The sequence below is a fragment of the Ipomoea nil genome, unplaced genomic scaffold (genome assembly GCF_001879475.1).
Source record: "Ipomoea nil cultivar Tokyo-kokei standard unplaced genomic scaffold, Asagao_1.1 scaffold1043, whole genome shotgun sequence".
NCBI classification, from domain to species: Eukaryota; Viridiplantae; Streptophyta; class Magnoliopsida; order Solanales; family Convolvulaceae; genus Ipomoea; species Ipomoea nil.
Window position 1 is genome coordinate 5,605,685 of NW_017617471.1, and position 15,927 is coordinate 5,621,611.

The window sequence follows — 15,927 nt, forward strand, 5'->3', positions numbered from 1 at the left end:
AACACCCTAAAAATCATCAAATACAACAACTAGGCCAAATACAATAGTTCACAGGCCAAAAAAGGGATACCAACTCGTACTCAAAATATTCATCCACCACGAACAAGGTGAAAAGAATACAAATATTACGAGCTTACCCAAAACGATGATGCCTGGAACAAACACTGACCTCTACAAAATATTTGATGAAGAAAAGTACCCCAAAGATCTCCGGCAAACCTCACGGTAAATTCATCAGACGTGCGACAAAACCTGCCGACGCACGCCGCCACCGTGCCACCAAACAAGCTAGGCAAACCCATGACAAAGTAGCACAAAAAGAAGAAGAAATAGATGTTGTTCCTTCAACTGCTGCATACGGCCGTGAAAAGGAAGGAGAAGAAAAATGGATTTTTCTTCTCTCTATGCCTACTGCTTGTGCCAAAAAGAAAAAGGAATAAATGTGTAATGTAGAAGTTTATGGAAGTGTGTGGTGAAAATGTGGTGGTGAGAAAACAAATGGGTTCACCCCCTTTTTATAAGCATACTGCCGACATGGGGAAAAGAGGGAAGAAAGCAGGGAAGTTATCTCATCATCTTTGTTCTCCAACTTCAACCCAAAAACTCTTCTCTCCAACTTCCACCCAAAAGCTCTTCTCTCAAACTTCCACCCAAAAACTCTTCACTCTAACTTCCACCCTTCAACTTCTACCCAATAACCCATTCTCCAACCCAAACAATTGTCAGCAAACTTTCTCATCAAGCTAACAAATATTGCAGTGGAATAGGCTTGGTCCAAAATGAGCTATTTACCACATAGGAGGGAAGCCCCAACCCAACGGTCAAAACCCCAATGCTTTGTATTTTTCTTTGAAAGAAGACTCAGCAGATTCATTTATTCATATCAACAAGCAAAACATTAACAAGCATCAATGGATACGAACCGTCAAGATTTTGAATGGGTATGGAACCGGCAAGTTTTTGCACCGGGATGGGTAACCTTTATGAGGAGTTGAATTGATTGCAAAAATATATGAATTTTTGAACGATCGGGATATGAGAGAAAAAAAAAAGTTTTCTTAATGCATCCTTTAGAAAAACAAAGAAGAAAACTCAGCAAATTTCTTAATTCATATCAAAAAGCAAAAACATCAACAAGAGAAAAGAAAGGAATGGGAGATCATTCCAACCTCCCGAGTTAACAAATGAGTTGTACTATTTAATTTGCAAATCATTTAACAAACAAAAATTAAAGCATGTTCCAGAAATTAAAAATCCCTAACTAGATCCTTATTCATATCTTTAATAATGAGATTGAAGGAAGTGAGCATGTTGTGGTTAAGAAGAGTAAGAGCGAATTAAAAAAAAAAAAAAATTTGTTATTGGAGGTGAAAGATTAAAAATTAATGAGATATTTAAAAGGAGTACTTAGAGATCGAGTCATAAATATTATTAATTAAGATAAAAAAATTAAAATACATCAAAATGAGATTAAAAAAATACTCAAAACAAAATGTGAAATATAATTAATTAGATGAAATAATTTGAATAGAAAACATATTGTAAAATACTCAATATCACTATGGATGGGGTTTGAAGAACTCATTTTCTATTTGAAATAAATTCCCCATCAATCAAATAAAATAAAATCTTTTTTTTTTTTCAAATTTGAGGAAAATATTCTCCCAAAAAACCAGTGAGAACAAACAGGACATAAGAAACCAACAAAAGCGTTAGGGCAGTGCGTGTTGTAAGTACCAGGAATTGACTTTGGGTTGACTCATGGATAGGCATTGACGGGAAAGCTAATAATCTAACGTGTAAAATGGGGAAGTATATATTCATTTTGTTGTATTATATTAAGCATTTAGTGTACTACTTAAAGTGCTAAAGTAGAGTATTTTCACTAGCAAACACTCAACTGATAGATTTGAATGTGAAGCTACCAAAAGTTAGTAGAGAAGATATTAGAAATCAGCAAAAAGCTTTCGAGAGGTGCGTGTGGGAAGGACAAATTAACCAGCGTTCACTTTGGTGCAAATTCAAATTATACTGTATGCACATATTTTGGAGATTGTTTTGGACAAGAGTCCACATAATGTGTAGACTCCAATATGTCATTCACATTAGTAGATTTTGATCAGATTTTGAGACAAAATGAGTGAGTGGATGAAAGCGAAATATAGAGCTCCTATTGCAAGAAGGGGTTTTTTTGTGGGTCCCACGCACATGTCAAATGACTATTGAAATTGTACTATGGGCCTTGAATGTAAGTTAATACTTAGGCTGGCCCTATCTCAGAAATTACCCCCTATTTCTAGATGATGTGGCTTTTTGTTAGCAATTCTCTTTTATTTTATTTTGCCCATGTCACTTAACAAGCTTGCATCTGTAGCAAAAGCTATCGACGTGACTATTTTTTTTGTTTTTTGTAAACTTAACTTTTGTTGTGTTCTTTTTTTTTTTTTTTTTTTTTTTTTTTGTTTTTGTTTTTGTTTTTGTTTTTGTTTTTGTTATTTCTTATATATATATATATAGTTTTGATTAATGATTTTTATTTTGTTATTAACTAATTTATTTTAGTTTATTTTTAAATTATTATATTGAAATTTGTTACGTATAGATTTTTAAATCATTTTTAAAAATTACGTTTTTAGATTTTCCTTATAACTATTTTTAATATTTAAAAGTAATTTATTTTAAAAATTACTCCGAATGTTTTTTGATTTGAGGTCATTTTTATTATTTTTAGTATTTAATGTAATTTATATATTGATATAAATTAATATATAAAGAAGAGAAAATAATATTTATTGTGAAAAAAATATTAATTTTTTAAAGTGATGTGAAATTGGGGTCCACTTTAGAAAGTTGGTTGGAATTGTAGGGATGCGGTATGAATAGTAAATGATTTGTAAATTAGACGATGTGAAAGTGGGACCCATTTTAGAAAGTGAGAGAGAGTTGCTGGGATGGGGTTAGCCTACAATTCTACTTGGGGTTTTAATCAAGGAATTAATGTACCATTAATTATGTCAATTTTGAACGAACAAATAACGAATTAAAGGTAAGAAAATAAAATCCAGAACACAGAAATTGATCACGCAATTCGGAGCGAAACATCCCACGTCTGCGGGGCAACTCACGTCAGTCCAATCCACTAGACGTTCACCAAGATTACAAACGGGTTCGTATACAACAGGCCTTAGCCACTACAACCAACTTTAATCTTCACAACATCTCATATAGGATAGGTGTGCAGTGTGCATTTCAATTTCTTCTTCAAGCGCTGATACTGCTGAACTTGCTCCAGGTCGTCTGATCCAGCGAGATCACCACTTCATAACAATATTATAATATGATAAATAGACGTAATATAAGTAGAATTTCCCTCTAACTAGTATCTCTGAAATTTGTGTGATGAAATGATAGAAAATCCTCTTTTTTTATAATCAATTTCACTTAACTATCTTTCCCCAAAGTGTGCTGACCACAACTTACTGATAAATGTCATCCACTTAATTTAAATAATGCTAAATAATAGTTTTGACCAGCTGAAATTAGTTAGAAGATAACTGAATGATATGAGCTGACACTGATCCAGTGAATCCAGAAGCTCTGCCAGAAATTGATATTACAACTTGATAGGAGTCGGTCCAAACATTATAATTAAATTAAATTTTAACCTTTTGACAAATAAATTAGTCAATTTTTTTTTGAAAATCAGATAAGATCAGATTGCATTAGCCATATTCGGCTCCAAAAAAGACGGAGGGACATCCCTCCAAACAGAACTAGCAGTAGCCGCATTAACATGCTTAGCCAACATATGAGCCGCTTTATTAGCGTCTCTACTAACATGAGTAATTACAGTACCAGGCATAGAAGAAATTAAACGTATACAAGAGTCTAAAACAAAACCAATATACGAACGAAATGAACGTGCATTACTAAGACTTGAAACCAGAACCGCGCTATCTGTGAAAAGTCTGACCGCCGTGTAACCGTTATCCTTTAGCCAAGAAAGTGCCTCACACACCGCCATTGCCTCCGCCATAAGACGATTGTTCGGGCATACCATAGGACCATTCGCCGCTACTACGTAACTCCCGGCAATTTATATCCTACACCACGGCGCGCGTTGCACTGTGCACCCAGATGCAAAACGACGTCGTTTTAAATTTTTTTTTTTTTTTTGAAATTTCCCGCCCCAGTGAATGGCAGTAATTTTTTCTTTAAAAAAAAAATCGTTGTTCAAAAATGTACATAATGTTATACTAGAATACACATAATTGTATACATGAATGTACATAATTATATAACAAAATATACATACTCTTTTTAAAAGATAATACACATAATCTAACATAATACATAATAAACATAAACTTTTAACATAATACACATCAACTCTTAACATAATACACACAAATTTTCTGATTCGGATGTACATAATTGTATAAAAAGAATGTACATAATTGTATAAAAAATGTACATAACTGTATGAACAAATACACATAATTGTGTGAACAAATACACATAATCACAGCAACTTCCTACTACGCTTCCCAAAACGACGTCGTTTTGGGAGGCGCGTGACGCACAGTGCTACGCGCGCCGTGGTGTAGGGTATAACCATTGGTAACTCCCATCCTCCTCCGTCACCATAAAACCGTAGGTGGCAGTTTGGTGATTATTGTGAAAGCCAGCATCCACATAGCAAACCAAACCATGCTGCAATTGATTAACATGCAAAACCAGCTGATGCTGCGTCCGTGATACCCTTGGTCCAGCTCCACTACCCTTCCACGCTGTCCAACTTAAGGAGAAACGGCGACACAGTGCTTAAGCATTAGCCAATTTATAATAAAGGTTTAATGTGTATCATTTGTACACTTGCAACTATCTTAAGCATAGCAATGCACGTTTCGCGCAAAAAATGATGCCCAGCCATTTTTGTTTTGTTTTTGCGTCAGACCATTGCCAGACTATTGAGGGTGCCCTTATAAACTAAGATTGAGCTATGATCTTTTTTTGGGTCGCTGAATTGTAAGAATGACCTCTTTTGGGTGGACATCATAATTGTACCCAAAACCAATAATTGAACCTTTGGTTAAGGTCTTAAGAATGAATGAGGTTCTTTTATTCCACCACACCTACATGTTATTAATTAGTCTAACTTATGGCCTTATAAATCAATATATTCTTTCTTATTTTATCAATGTCACAATAGGGGTTCATTGTATAATAATCCTAGGCAAAAATTTGTGTGAGCCATAATCGTATGGAATGTGCCGGGAATTGACTTTGGGTAAAGTCGTCGATCGGCAATCACGGAAAAGCTCATAGATGCAGACCTCACCCAGGCCTACCTGTCTTCTTCATCGCCTATCCCATTACCCATATAGCGTATAAATACAATTTGATTGCCACCCAAACTTTTATCCATAGAATCGGTAGTAATATATTACATACATTTACATCTTCAATAATAATGGAAGTATTTGCCCCTGTTGCAGCATGTTGGTGTTGTTTATTAATGGTGATCGTCTTCCTGTCAGCCTCCGCTATTGCACAGACGACAACCAACGCTCCGATTGCTCGTCCAGGTTGCCCCACCCACTGCGGAAACTTGACGGTTCCCTACCCATTCGGAATCGGGATAGGAAGTCAATGTGCACTTGATTCCGGATTCCAGATAATCTGCGACACTAGTATTTCCGGTCAACCCAGAGCATTCTTTAGCGGATGGAATGGTCTCCGCTTTGTCTATAACATATCAGAAACCCAGATCTCGGTTAAGCACTCCCCAAGTATACCAACCAAATGCTACGACTCCAACGGAGCATTGCTTCGTAAGCCGCCATTTCTATACTCAACTCATTGGATACTGCCCATACAAAGATATTATCACTACAGCCTCTCCCCTGAAAACAAGTTAACCACAGTTGGCTGCGACGATACTCTGGTGATATCCGACGGAACCAATATTACTTCCTCATGCACTTCCACATGTTCTAATGCCTCTCAAGTGCCTGACAATGGGACTTGTTCCGGTATCGGCTGCTGCCAATTACCCTTACCTAAAAGCCCCAACAAGGTCTACAATATTAGCATGCTCAGTGCCTGGAACCACACCAGGGTCTGGTCATTCAATCCCTGCGGCTACATGTTCACTGGAGATACGAGTCGGTTCAGATTCCTTGGTGCATCTGATTTGAGCAATCCTAATTTCACACGGAGGGTTTTCGAAAACGTTCCAGTGGTTCTAGACTGGACAGTTGGAGACTTGAGTTGCAAAGAAGCCCAAAGCAGTAGTGGATATGCATGCCAAGCCAATAGCCATTGCGTAGATTCAGACACGGGATTTGGTGGTTATCGCTGCGAATGCGATTATGGCTATGAAGGCAACCCATATCTCACTCAAGGCTGCGTCATGGCGTTAGGTAAGGCTTTTTATTTTATTCCTAAAAATGTATTTTTGGAACCATCTTGTAATATGAACCATATATAATTCACAGTATAAGTGTATAACAATTGCCACTTGTATTGTATTAGACAAGCCAATTGGAAACTTGAGTTGTAATGAAGCCCAAAAAAGAAGTGGATATGCATGTCAAGCGAATAGCTATTGCGTAGATTCAGGCACAGGAAAGGGAGGTTACATGTGCCGCTGTGATGATGGTTATGAAGGCAACCCATATCTAAGTCCAGGTTGCACTGGTACGTGCATAATAACATAAATTAAATATCTACTATTTAACACTCCATATTACTCTGTTACATTTACACTATTAGTTGCGTATGTTCCAGATATTGATGAATGCAAAAGTCCAGAGAATAATACATGTATACTACAATGCAACAACATTCCAGGGGGCTTCAAGTGTAGTTGTCTCCAAGGGTACTATGGCGACGGAAGAAAAGATGGTCAGGGTTGCCTTCTTATGAACAAAAAGTCAATTTCATGGTTTAAATTCTTTCTAGGTAGGTTCTTAATTTGCTTTATTTTTTAAGTAATGGTATGAAAACTATGAACGTTTACTGATTGCCAGTGGTTCTCACTTCTCACTACCCTACCATCAATACAGGGATAGGATTGGGAATATTTGCCTTGGTTGCTGTGGCTACTTCACTCTGCTATATCATCAAGAAAACAAATCGTGCTAACATGAGGCTCAAGTTCTTTGAACAAAATGGTGGCTTCTTACTCAAACAAAAGATAGCCTCCAGCGATGGATCAGAGGTGACCAAAATTTATTCTGCCAAACAGCTCACCGAAGCTACCAATAACTATGCTCAAGATATGATTTTGGGTCGAGGTGGAAATGGCATTGTATTTAAAGGAATTTTACCAAATATGCTTGAAGTTGCAATTAAAAGATCCAAAACAGTGGATGACACTCAAATTGAGCAGTTCATCAATGAGGTGGTTATTCTTTCTCGAATCAATCACCGCCATGTTGTCAAATTCTTGGGGTGTTGCTTGGAAGCTGAAGTTCCTCTGCTAGTATATGAATATATCTCTAATGGAACTCTCCATCACCATATCCATCGCCATACTGGTGCATCAGATTGGTTGTCTTGGGAAAATCGTTTGAGAATTGCAATTGAAGCTGCAGGTGCACTTGCTTATCTTCACTCTGCCGCATCCATGCCTATAATCCACCGAGACGTCAAGTCAACCAACATATTGATAGACGAAAACTACACTACAAAGATCTCTGATTTCGGAGCTTCCAGGTTAGTCCCTTTGGATCACACACATGTGGCAACACTAGTCCAAGGAACACTTGGCTATTTGGATCCAGAATACTTCCAAACAAGCCGGTTGACAGAAAAGAGTGATGTATACAGTTTTGGAGTAGTCTTAGCCGAACTTCTAACAGAAAGGAAACCCGTGTCTCCAAATATGAATGAGGAGGAGGATCGAAACTTATCTGCATTTTTTGTTCGATCCGTGAATGAGAATAGACTGTTTCAGATTCTTGTGCCTAGGCTAGTAAAGGAGGGGACACTAGAACAACTTCAAAGAATTGCAGAGCTTGTGAAAAGATGTCTTCAACTTAAAGGAGAAGACAGGCCTAAAATGAAAGAAGTGGCCAGTGAACTTGAACATATAAGATACTCTGCTGAACATTCATGGGCAGAACCTCGTTTTATACTTGAAGAGGATAAAGCGTCAGATCTTTATCCAGTGACAATAAGCCCATAGTGCTTATGCCCGCATGTGATGAGATCATATCATTTAACTTTAATCTCTTTGTATGATAATAATAGACTATACCTTAAGTGATATTTCTACTTTATTGTATTTGTAAGGAAAAGAGAGACTGAGAATGCATTCTGCATTATGTTATATTGAATATAATATAGTCACGACACAAGTTGCGCATCATCTCCCCTTCAGCTCTGCTTTTAGGAGCAACCAAAATGGCAAAATCTAATGTTGTATTATGCAATATAAAAGTCAAGGTAAAATACTAAAGTCTTACTAATATTGAGTTATTTTTTAAGAAATATAATTTTTTTTTTTATATAAACAATTACATCTGACCCTATCGAGTTATCAGTTTTAATTGTCTTAAAGTAGTTAATTCAGGTGAGAATAGAGATTATTGTTCTTCAATGTCAAATATTATATACAAGGAGATTTTTAATAATTTGTAACTATAATACCTAAATTGTAGTATTTGGTTTGGGACCTTTTGTATGTAAAATATGCATACATCCTTAACGAACACAATGATCTAGAAATACCAAATAACGGCCCTGTTTGGTAAATGATTGTTAGTTGTTAGCTGATTGAGTTAATTAGATGGTATATTTAGTTGATAACATTAACTAATTGTAAGATGTGTTTGGTAAATTAGCTTAGTTGTTTGGTATAATTTCTTTTCTTAAAAAGCTAATTGAAAAAGTTGTTTTGAGTAGCTTTTTGAATTTTAGCATTTTGGAATACAAAAAACTAATTAACCAAACACTTATATTGATTTTTAAACCAAGTCAAACAACAAATAGTGATCAAATAAGCCAAAATTAGACTATAGGCTATCTATTTTACCAAACACGGCCGTTGACATGTCTATAGGATATATGTAGGCAATTCACCTAGCCCTTATCATATGGTTGCAATACATTCTTATTATCATACATTGAGAATGAAGCATCGTGAGTTAAATGCAAATTAAAGCTTGGGAAAATGGAACTTTTTACCCTTGAGTTATATACTTATAGCACTTTTTCCCCCTCAATTATTTAGGTAAGCACATTAGTCCCCTCAGTTATTCTAAAAGTGGTGCTTTTTTCCCCTTGATATATTCAATTGACATTTATACCCTTAAAGTAAATATTTTATTTATTTTACTTCTCCAACAAATTATTGCGTATACGTAGGGATGACCACGGTTCGGTTTGAATTGAACCGGATACTATAGCAATCGAATTAATAGTTTTCGGTTATAATTCAGATCTAGAATCCAATATTTAAATGTCAATTTATTAAAATCATGTATCAAAAAAATTGAATCTTGAACCGTGAACCGGCGGTTCTGGATCCGATTCGCGATTTTGAACCGTCTTTTTTTTACGTTTTTCTTTGTGGATGTCGTGGGGAAGGCAGTTGGTTCAATACATTATAAATACCATGCCTTCCAAACCTCATTTATAAGAATATAATTCCAGTGCGAATACGTATTCTCTCAGAGTGCAAAAGCAATACGTGAGTTATTCTGTGTTTGCTGGTCGAAAGCACCCGGGTTAAAGACTTGCACAGTCTCCGGCAATAGCTTTTAAGGCAGTGTATACACACGTCATAGAAACAAATAAGCTATACTCGTTTCTTATTATCACAGCCTTAAACACACCATAAATTAACCCCGCACAACTAAGATCCCATCAAATCTAAAGCTTCCTACACCATAATCTCATTGCACGATGAATCCATCTATGCTACCACCAATAACCCAATTACACATGACACACTACCAATTAAAAAAAAAAAAAGACCTGTACTGAGGATAAAGACAATAACAATGCTACCCAAAAGAAAATTAAGAAAAATTAGAGAAATTTAAATCAAAAGTAGTATTTATTTAGACTATGATTTTTAGACTAAGTATTTAGACTAGCGTTATTACAAAGTTGCAAACATTTATATTAGTGACAATATAATCAATCTCTCATATATTATCTTGCATTTATATACTTTAAATTTCCGATTTAAATAAATAAATTCAATATTTATCTACCTATGCATGAACATCTCGGATATAATATTACATTGATATACTTTGAAATACTTATTTAAAAATAATCATTGGACATTATTCCATTCACACAATGCCCGTAAAAGAACTAATATTTTTATAAGTTTGAATATATTATCTTTGTTGAACTTGCATTTGATGGTGCCAAACTATCAGTTATTTGATATTTGTCATGAATGTTTGATAAATAAAGCAATAAGTTAAATTCTAAATAAATTTTGTTCAAAAAGCGAATTCTTAGCACTAATCTTATTAAGAGGAGAATTGTAAATTCCTGTGGACAGCAACTCATATTGTATAAGCACAAAAGCAAGCCATTTTTATATTTTTAAATTTAGAAAAATAATTTATAAAAATAAAATAGAGATATCATCTCACAAAGATGTCTATAGTTTATCTTGCTGTCTGAAATTTAGTTGTTTCTGGTGATGATGATTGTGTGAGAGTTTGTTAATTCACTTAATTGAGATGAATATGTTCTCGGAGTAGTTTAAAAGCGTTTTTGGGTTAGATTATCTATTGATTATATAATTCAAGTGTACAATTTTAACAAGTAGCTGGAATAGCTCAGTTGGTTAGAGCGTGTGGCTGTTAACCACAAGGTCGGAGGTTCAAGCCCTCCTTCTAGCGAATTTCTTTTTCATTCTTGTACAAACTTACTCATACATATGCTCATACACTCTCTTACTCATACATATGCTCATACACTCTCTTACTCATACATATGCTCATACACTCTCTTATTCATACATATGCTCATACACTCTCTTATTCTTTAACCTATCAGTTTCTTCAACACAACAAGATGTTGAGATCCACCCAGCCAGGGGTAACCATAAATAAACACTAAAGTCTTTAAAAAAAAAAAAGGCAATTTTGATGATTCTTCAATCTGTATTACTGCAAAGGCTCTTCACATTATCAGAACTTCTCCTTGTCAATCCCCTAGAAGAAAGTGGGTTCATTTCCTACACAACTGAAAATCATCTGTTGAATGCCTCTTAGAGGGACGGGCTACTTGGAACGGCATAAAGATCTGATGGTTCATCATCCGCAACTACTACAGAACAAGAAGGCTCCGCCCAAGAATGCTTAGTGGAATTTCTTATACATTCAAGTTCACTCGCTACTTCTTTCATTTTAGGCCTATCTTCTCCTTTGAGTTGAAGACATCTTTTCACAAGCTCTGCAATTCTTTGAAGTTGGTCTAGTGTCCCCTCTCTCACTAGTCTAGGCACAAGAATCTGAAACAGACGGTTCTCATTCATGGATCGAACAAAAAAAGACGATAAGTTTCGGTCTTCTTCACTCATATTTGGAGACACAGGTTTCCTTTCTGTTAGAAGCTCAGCTAAGACTACTCCAAAACTATATACATCACTCTTTTCGGTTAGCCTACTGGTTTGGAAGTACTCGGGATCCAAATAACCGAGTGTTCCTTGGACTAGTGTCGCCACATGTGTACGATCCAAAGGAACAAACCTAGAAGCCCCGAAATCTGAGATCTTTGTTGTATAGTTTTCGTCAATCAATATGTTGGTTGACTTAACGTCCCTATGGATTATAGGCATGGATGTAGCTGAGTGAAGATAAGCAAGTGCACCCACAGCTTCAATTGCAATTCTCAAACGATTTTCCCATGATAGCCAATTCGACCCACCGCCTTCACGGTGGATGTGATGATATAGAGTTCCATTGGAGATGTATTCATATACTAGCAAAGGAACTTCAGCTTCCAAGCAACACCCCAAGAATTTGACGACATGACGGTGATTGATCCGAGAAAGAATAACCACCTCATTGATGAACTGTTCAACTTGAGTGTCGTCCACTGTTTTTGACCTCTTAACTGCAACTTTGAGTTCATTAGGTAAGATTGCTTTAAACACAGTGCCACTACCACCTCGACCCAGAATCATGTCATGAGCATAGTTATTGGTAGCTTCCCTGAGCTCTTTTGCTGAATAAATTTTTGTCACGTCGGCTCCATCGCTACCTCCATCATTTGAGGTGATCTTTTGTTTGAGTAAAAAGCCACCATTTTGTTCAAAGAACTTTAGCCTCAGTTTAGCTCCATTTCTTTTCTTGATCGTATAGCACAGTGAAGTAGCTGTGGCAACCAAGACCAAAATTCCCAATCCTATCCCTGAAAATTAAAGTAAAGTGAAAAATGATAAGATGGAGTAAATATTTGTGACAATTTTGAAAATTAAAGTTGATTACCTATAAAGAATTTAAGCCAGGGAAAGATTGATGACTTTTTATTCATGAGAAAGCAACCCTGACCATCTTTTTTACCGTCGCCGTAGTACCCTTCCGGGCAACTACAGTTGTAGCCCCCTTGAACGTTAATGCATATCTGTTCACATGGATTCATCTCTGGATTTGCACATTCGTCAATATCTGCAGCATATAGTGGATTGATCTTCATATAGCTATTTTCTTTACGTTAACATTTTCAATGTAAAAAGTAATCTACTAACAATAAAAATACTTGTGTAGAGAATAGATATATAGGGGCTATTAAGAAATTAGGTGATAGTTGATTGTGTTCATTATTTTGATTATCTGAGTGTATTAGTTGATTAAATTTTTTCATTTTCAACTTATTAACATTAATAAGCAAAGTAAAAAAAATTGTTTACCAAATACTCATTTTAATTGTTTGACTAGTCAAACAACGAAAATTAGTAAAAAAACAAAGGGAAATGGTCAAATAGGCACTCAAACTTTTGCTAAAAGTCAATTAGCCCCTCTAACTTTTTAAAGGTGTAATTACACTCATAAACAATACATTTTGATGCAATGAAGCCCAAATACAGGTAAATGACCTGCTATCATAGATCATTAAAAACTTTCCGACATGTTTTCTGGCAAAAATGTGATCGGCGAACGGTCACTGATCACGGAGAAGTGGTTGCCTTCTCCAGCGAGAAGGCCACCATTGTGGTCACCTTCTCGCCGGAGAAGGCAACCCAAATCTGGGTCTTTAAAAAGTTGGACAGGCTAATTGACTTCTTAACAAAAGTTTGAGGGTCTATTTAACCATTTTTCCAAAAACAAAAGAAGAGTATAACTTTGGTGATAATCCATTTTCTACACACACTGACTCTGTTTGGTAAAATAGTTAGCCTATCACCCAATTTTGACTTATTTGATCACTATTAATTGTTTGACTTGGTTAAACAACCATATGAGTGTTTGATTAATTAGCTTTTTGTAATAACTTATTGTTTCAAAATGCTAAAATTTAAAAAGCTATTCAAAATTAGCTTTTTCGAGCAGCTTTTTGAAAAAGTAATTTTGTATGTAATCAAGTAACAATTAATTTACAAAATACTTTTTTACAATCAACTAATACTATAAACTAGTTAAACACACTAACCCAATCAGCTAACAACTATTTACCAAACACCCCATCAACTAAAAATAAAAATTAGAAATGCAAAATTGGATACACACCTGTGCAGCCTGGACTGAGATATGGGTTGCCTTCATAACCATGATCGCAGCTGCAACGGTAGCCTCCCAACCCCGTCTCCGAATCTACGCAATGGCTATTCTCTTGGCATACAGTGCTGTTTTGGGCTTCTTCGCACCCCAAGTTCCCGATTGCCCAGTCTAGTACAAGCGGAACACTATCAACAACCCTCTCTCCAAAATAAGGATTGCTCAAATCAGCCGTACCAAGGAACCTGAACCGACTCGCCTCTCCAAGAAACGTGTGCCCACAGCGATTGAAAGACCAAGCCTTGGTGTGGTTCCAGGCACTCACCATGGAAACCTCGTAGTCTTTCTTCAAGCCTCTTGGTATCGGGGACTCGCAGCACCCGACGCCGGAACAAGTCCCGTTACCGGGCACCTGGCCGGCGTCGATACACCGCGAAGTGCATCCGGCAGTCGTATTGGTCCCGTCCGATATCATTACAGTATCGTCGCAGCCTACGGTGATCAGCTTGTTCGCCGGGGAGAGGCTATAGTGACAATACTTTTGTATACTCAGGACCCAGCTAATAGAGTATTGCTGACTAACCAATGCTCCGGTGGAGTTAAAGCAATGGGTGGCCACGCCGGCGCTGGGAATCCGTATCTCCCGGTCTGATATGTCGTAGACAATCGTGGGCAGGACATCTATGGTGAGGAACGCCCTGGGCGGATTGGTCTCGGTGTTGCAGGTGATCTCGAACCCGGAATCATATGCGCAGCCACTCCCTTTTCCGATTCCGAACGGGTATGGAACCGTGACGTTTCCGCACTGGCTTGGGCAGCCGGGGCTAGCAATCGGAGCGGCTTTGCTGAATTTTGTTGTCTGCGCAATTGCCGTGGCAGACAGGAATACTATTAGACATGACCAACGAGGAAAATGGACACAGAGTTCCATAATTCTTTGCAGAAATTAAAACTATTCGACTGGCCAAGAAATTCTGTTTATATATACACACTACATGAACAGGCGATAATGATGAAGATTGAAAAGACGCCTGGCTGGGTCCGCATGTCTGAAGTTTGCGCCATTTCCAAGCTAGCTTTTCCGTGAATGCCGATGGATGAGTCAACCCAGAATGCAATTCCTGGGCTCCTGGCACTTCCCACACGCACCTCGCAAAAGCTTTTCTTGGTTTCCTGCTAGGGGCAACAACATTGATTTCAACTAACTTCTTTAACTTTCCAATCTCAACAACATTGTTAGCTTCACATTTACAATCTTTACTACGGCACTACTTTTTTTTGGTGCGTTAACGTTATTGTTACTTTGGTCCTCACTGTATATACCGTGTGTTGTTGGACCCTCAACTCTAGCGTTCTTGAGTGATCTTTATTTCGTTACACGTACTTTATTCAATTTATTCTTTATATACTTTGATTTTGAATAATGTTATCACTATATATATATTGGAAAAATTGCATCTTTAGTTCCTGAGTTATAACCAAGTTCTGACTCAGTCTTTATGTTATGGCAGTATTCAAGTTTAGTCCCTCAGTTATAAGAGAAGTGACAAGTTTGGTCCTTAACGCTAATACTCCGTTTGCGGCTAACGGAAAACTTAAAAATAATTTAATAATAGAAGGATAAAATATGAATTTCAAATTATAATCCCCTTCTTATGTTGAAACTCATTGGACAACCGTTCGAGTTTAGTCCCTCAATTATAAGCGAAGTGACAAGTTTGGTCCCTAACACTAATACTCTGTTTGCGGCTAACGAAAAACTTAAAAATAATTTAATAATAGAGGGATAAAATATAAATTTCAAATTATAATCCCCTTCTTATGTTGAAACTCATTACACAACCGTTAAAATTGCCATCATATTTTGTTAGTTTTTTTTAGTTTCTTAAATACAACTAAAGGAACAGTTGCAAATTAGTCTTATATAGCATAGTTTTCAAACAGTGTTTGATAGTTGATCATGTATGAATGATCTAAACACTGTTTTGTTTAAAATTTCAACTCTTCATATGAAATACCTCACCTGTTGGCTGCAACATTCAATTTTTTGTTTCAAATTTGCTCTCATATTTTTGCAGAGTTTTCAAACAGTAGGCATAATCTAATAAAGAATAAAGAATTGAAGTTTTCGAATTACATAAGACATAATCTAATAAATCAATAACCTATTAATATACTCCACAATAGACATGAACCAAGAATAAGTGTATTTGTCTGCTGCTGCTTTGTA

General features: G+C 36.4%; 2 protein-coding genes and 1 non-coding gene across 3 annotated transcripts; 2 read left to right on the plus strand and 1 right to left on the minus strand.

Moving 5' to 3' along the window:
• Nucleotides 1–5,432: 5,432 nt before the first annotated feature.
• On the plus strand, nt 5,433–8,288 carry LOC109181955 (wall-associated receptor kinase 2-like). Its single transcript, XM_019331941.1, has 4 exons — nt 5,433–6,425; nt 6,538–6,702; nt 6,793–6,966; nt 7,071–8,288. The coding sequence occupies exons 1-4, from the start codon at nt 5,474–5,476 to the stop codon at nt 8,192–8,194; spliced, it is 2,415 nt and encodes an 804-aa protein (XP_019187486.1). The 5' UTR covers nt 5,433–5,473; the 3' UTR covers nt 8,195–8,288.
• Nucleotides 8,289–10,803: 2,515 nt separating this feature from the next.
• On the plus strand, nt 10,804–10,877 carry TRNAN-GUU. Its single transcript has one exon. It is a non-coding gene; the product is annotated as a tRNA-Asn (tRNA).
• A 371-nt stretch (nt 10,878–11,248) lies between these two features.
• Nucleotides 11,249–14,693, minus strand: LOC109181182 (wall-associated receptor kinase 2-like). Its single transcript, XM_019330934.1, has 3 exons — nt 13,710–14,693; nt 12,471–12,650; nt 11,249–12,393 (listed from the first exon to the last, which is right to left on the minus strand). The coding sequence occupies exons 1-3, from the start codon at nt 14,626–14,628 to the stop codon at nt 11,249–11,251; spliced, it is 2,244 nt and encodes a 747-aa protein (XP_019186479.1). The 5' UTR covers nt 14,629–14,693.
• Between the last annotated feature and the right edge of the window lie 1,234 nt (nt 14,694–15,927).

Excerpts from the sequence above, each read along its gene's own strand:
- LOC109181955 (XM_019331941.1), top strand. The coding sequence starts at position 5,474 with ATGGAAGTATTTGCCCCTGTTGCAGCATGTTGGTGTTGTTTATTAATG. Across the intron at positions 6,703-6,792 it reads TCTAAGTCCAGGTTGCACTG|ATATTGATGAATGCAAAAGT; the intron begins GTACGTGCATAA and ends CGTATGTTCCAG. Across the intron at positions 6,967-7,070 it reads ATGGTTTAAATTCTTTCTAG|GGATAGGATTGGGAATATTT; the intron begins GTAGGTTCTTAA and ends CCATCAATACAG.
- LOC109181182 (XM_019330934.1), bottom strand. The coding sequence starts at position 14,628 with ATGGAACTCTGTGTCCATTTTCCTCGTTGGTCATGTCTAATAGTATTC. Across the intron at positions 12,651-13,709 it reads TCTCAGTCCAGGCTGCACAG|ATATTGACGAATGTGCAAAT; the intron begins GTGTGTATCCAA and ends TATATGCTGCAG. Across the intron at positions 12,394-12,470 it reads CTGGCTTAAATTCTTTATAG|GGATAGGATTGGGAATTTTG; the intron begins GTAATCAACTTT and ends TTTAATTTTCAG.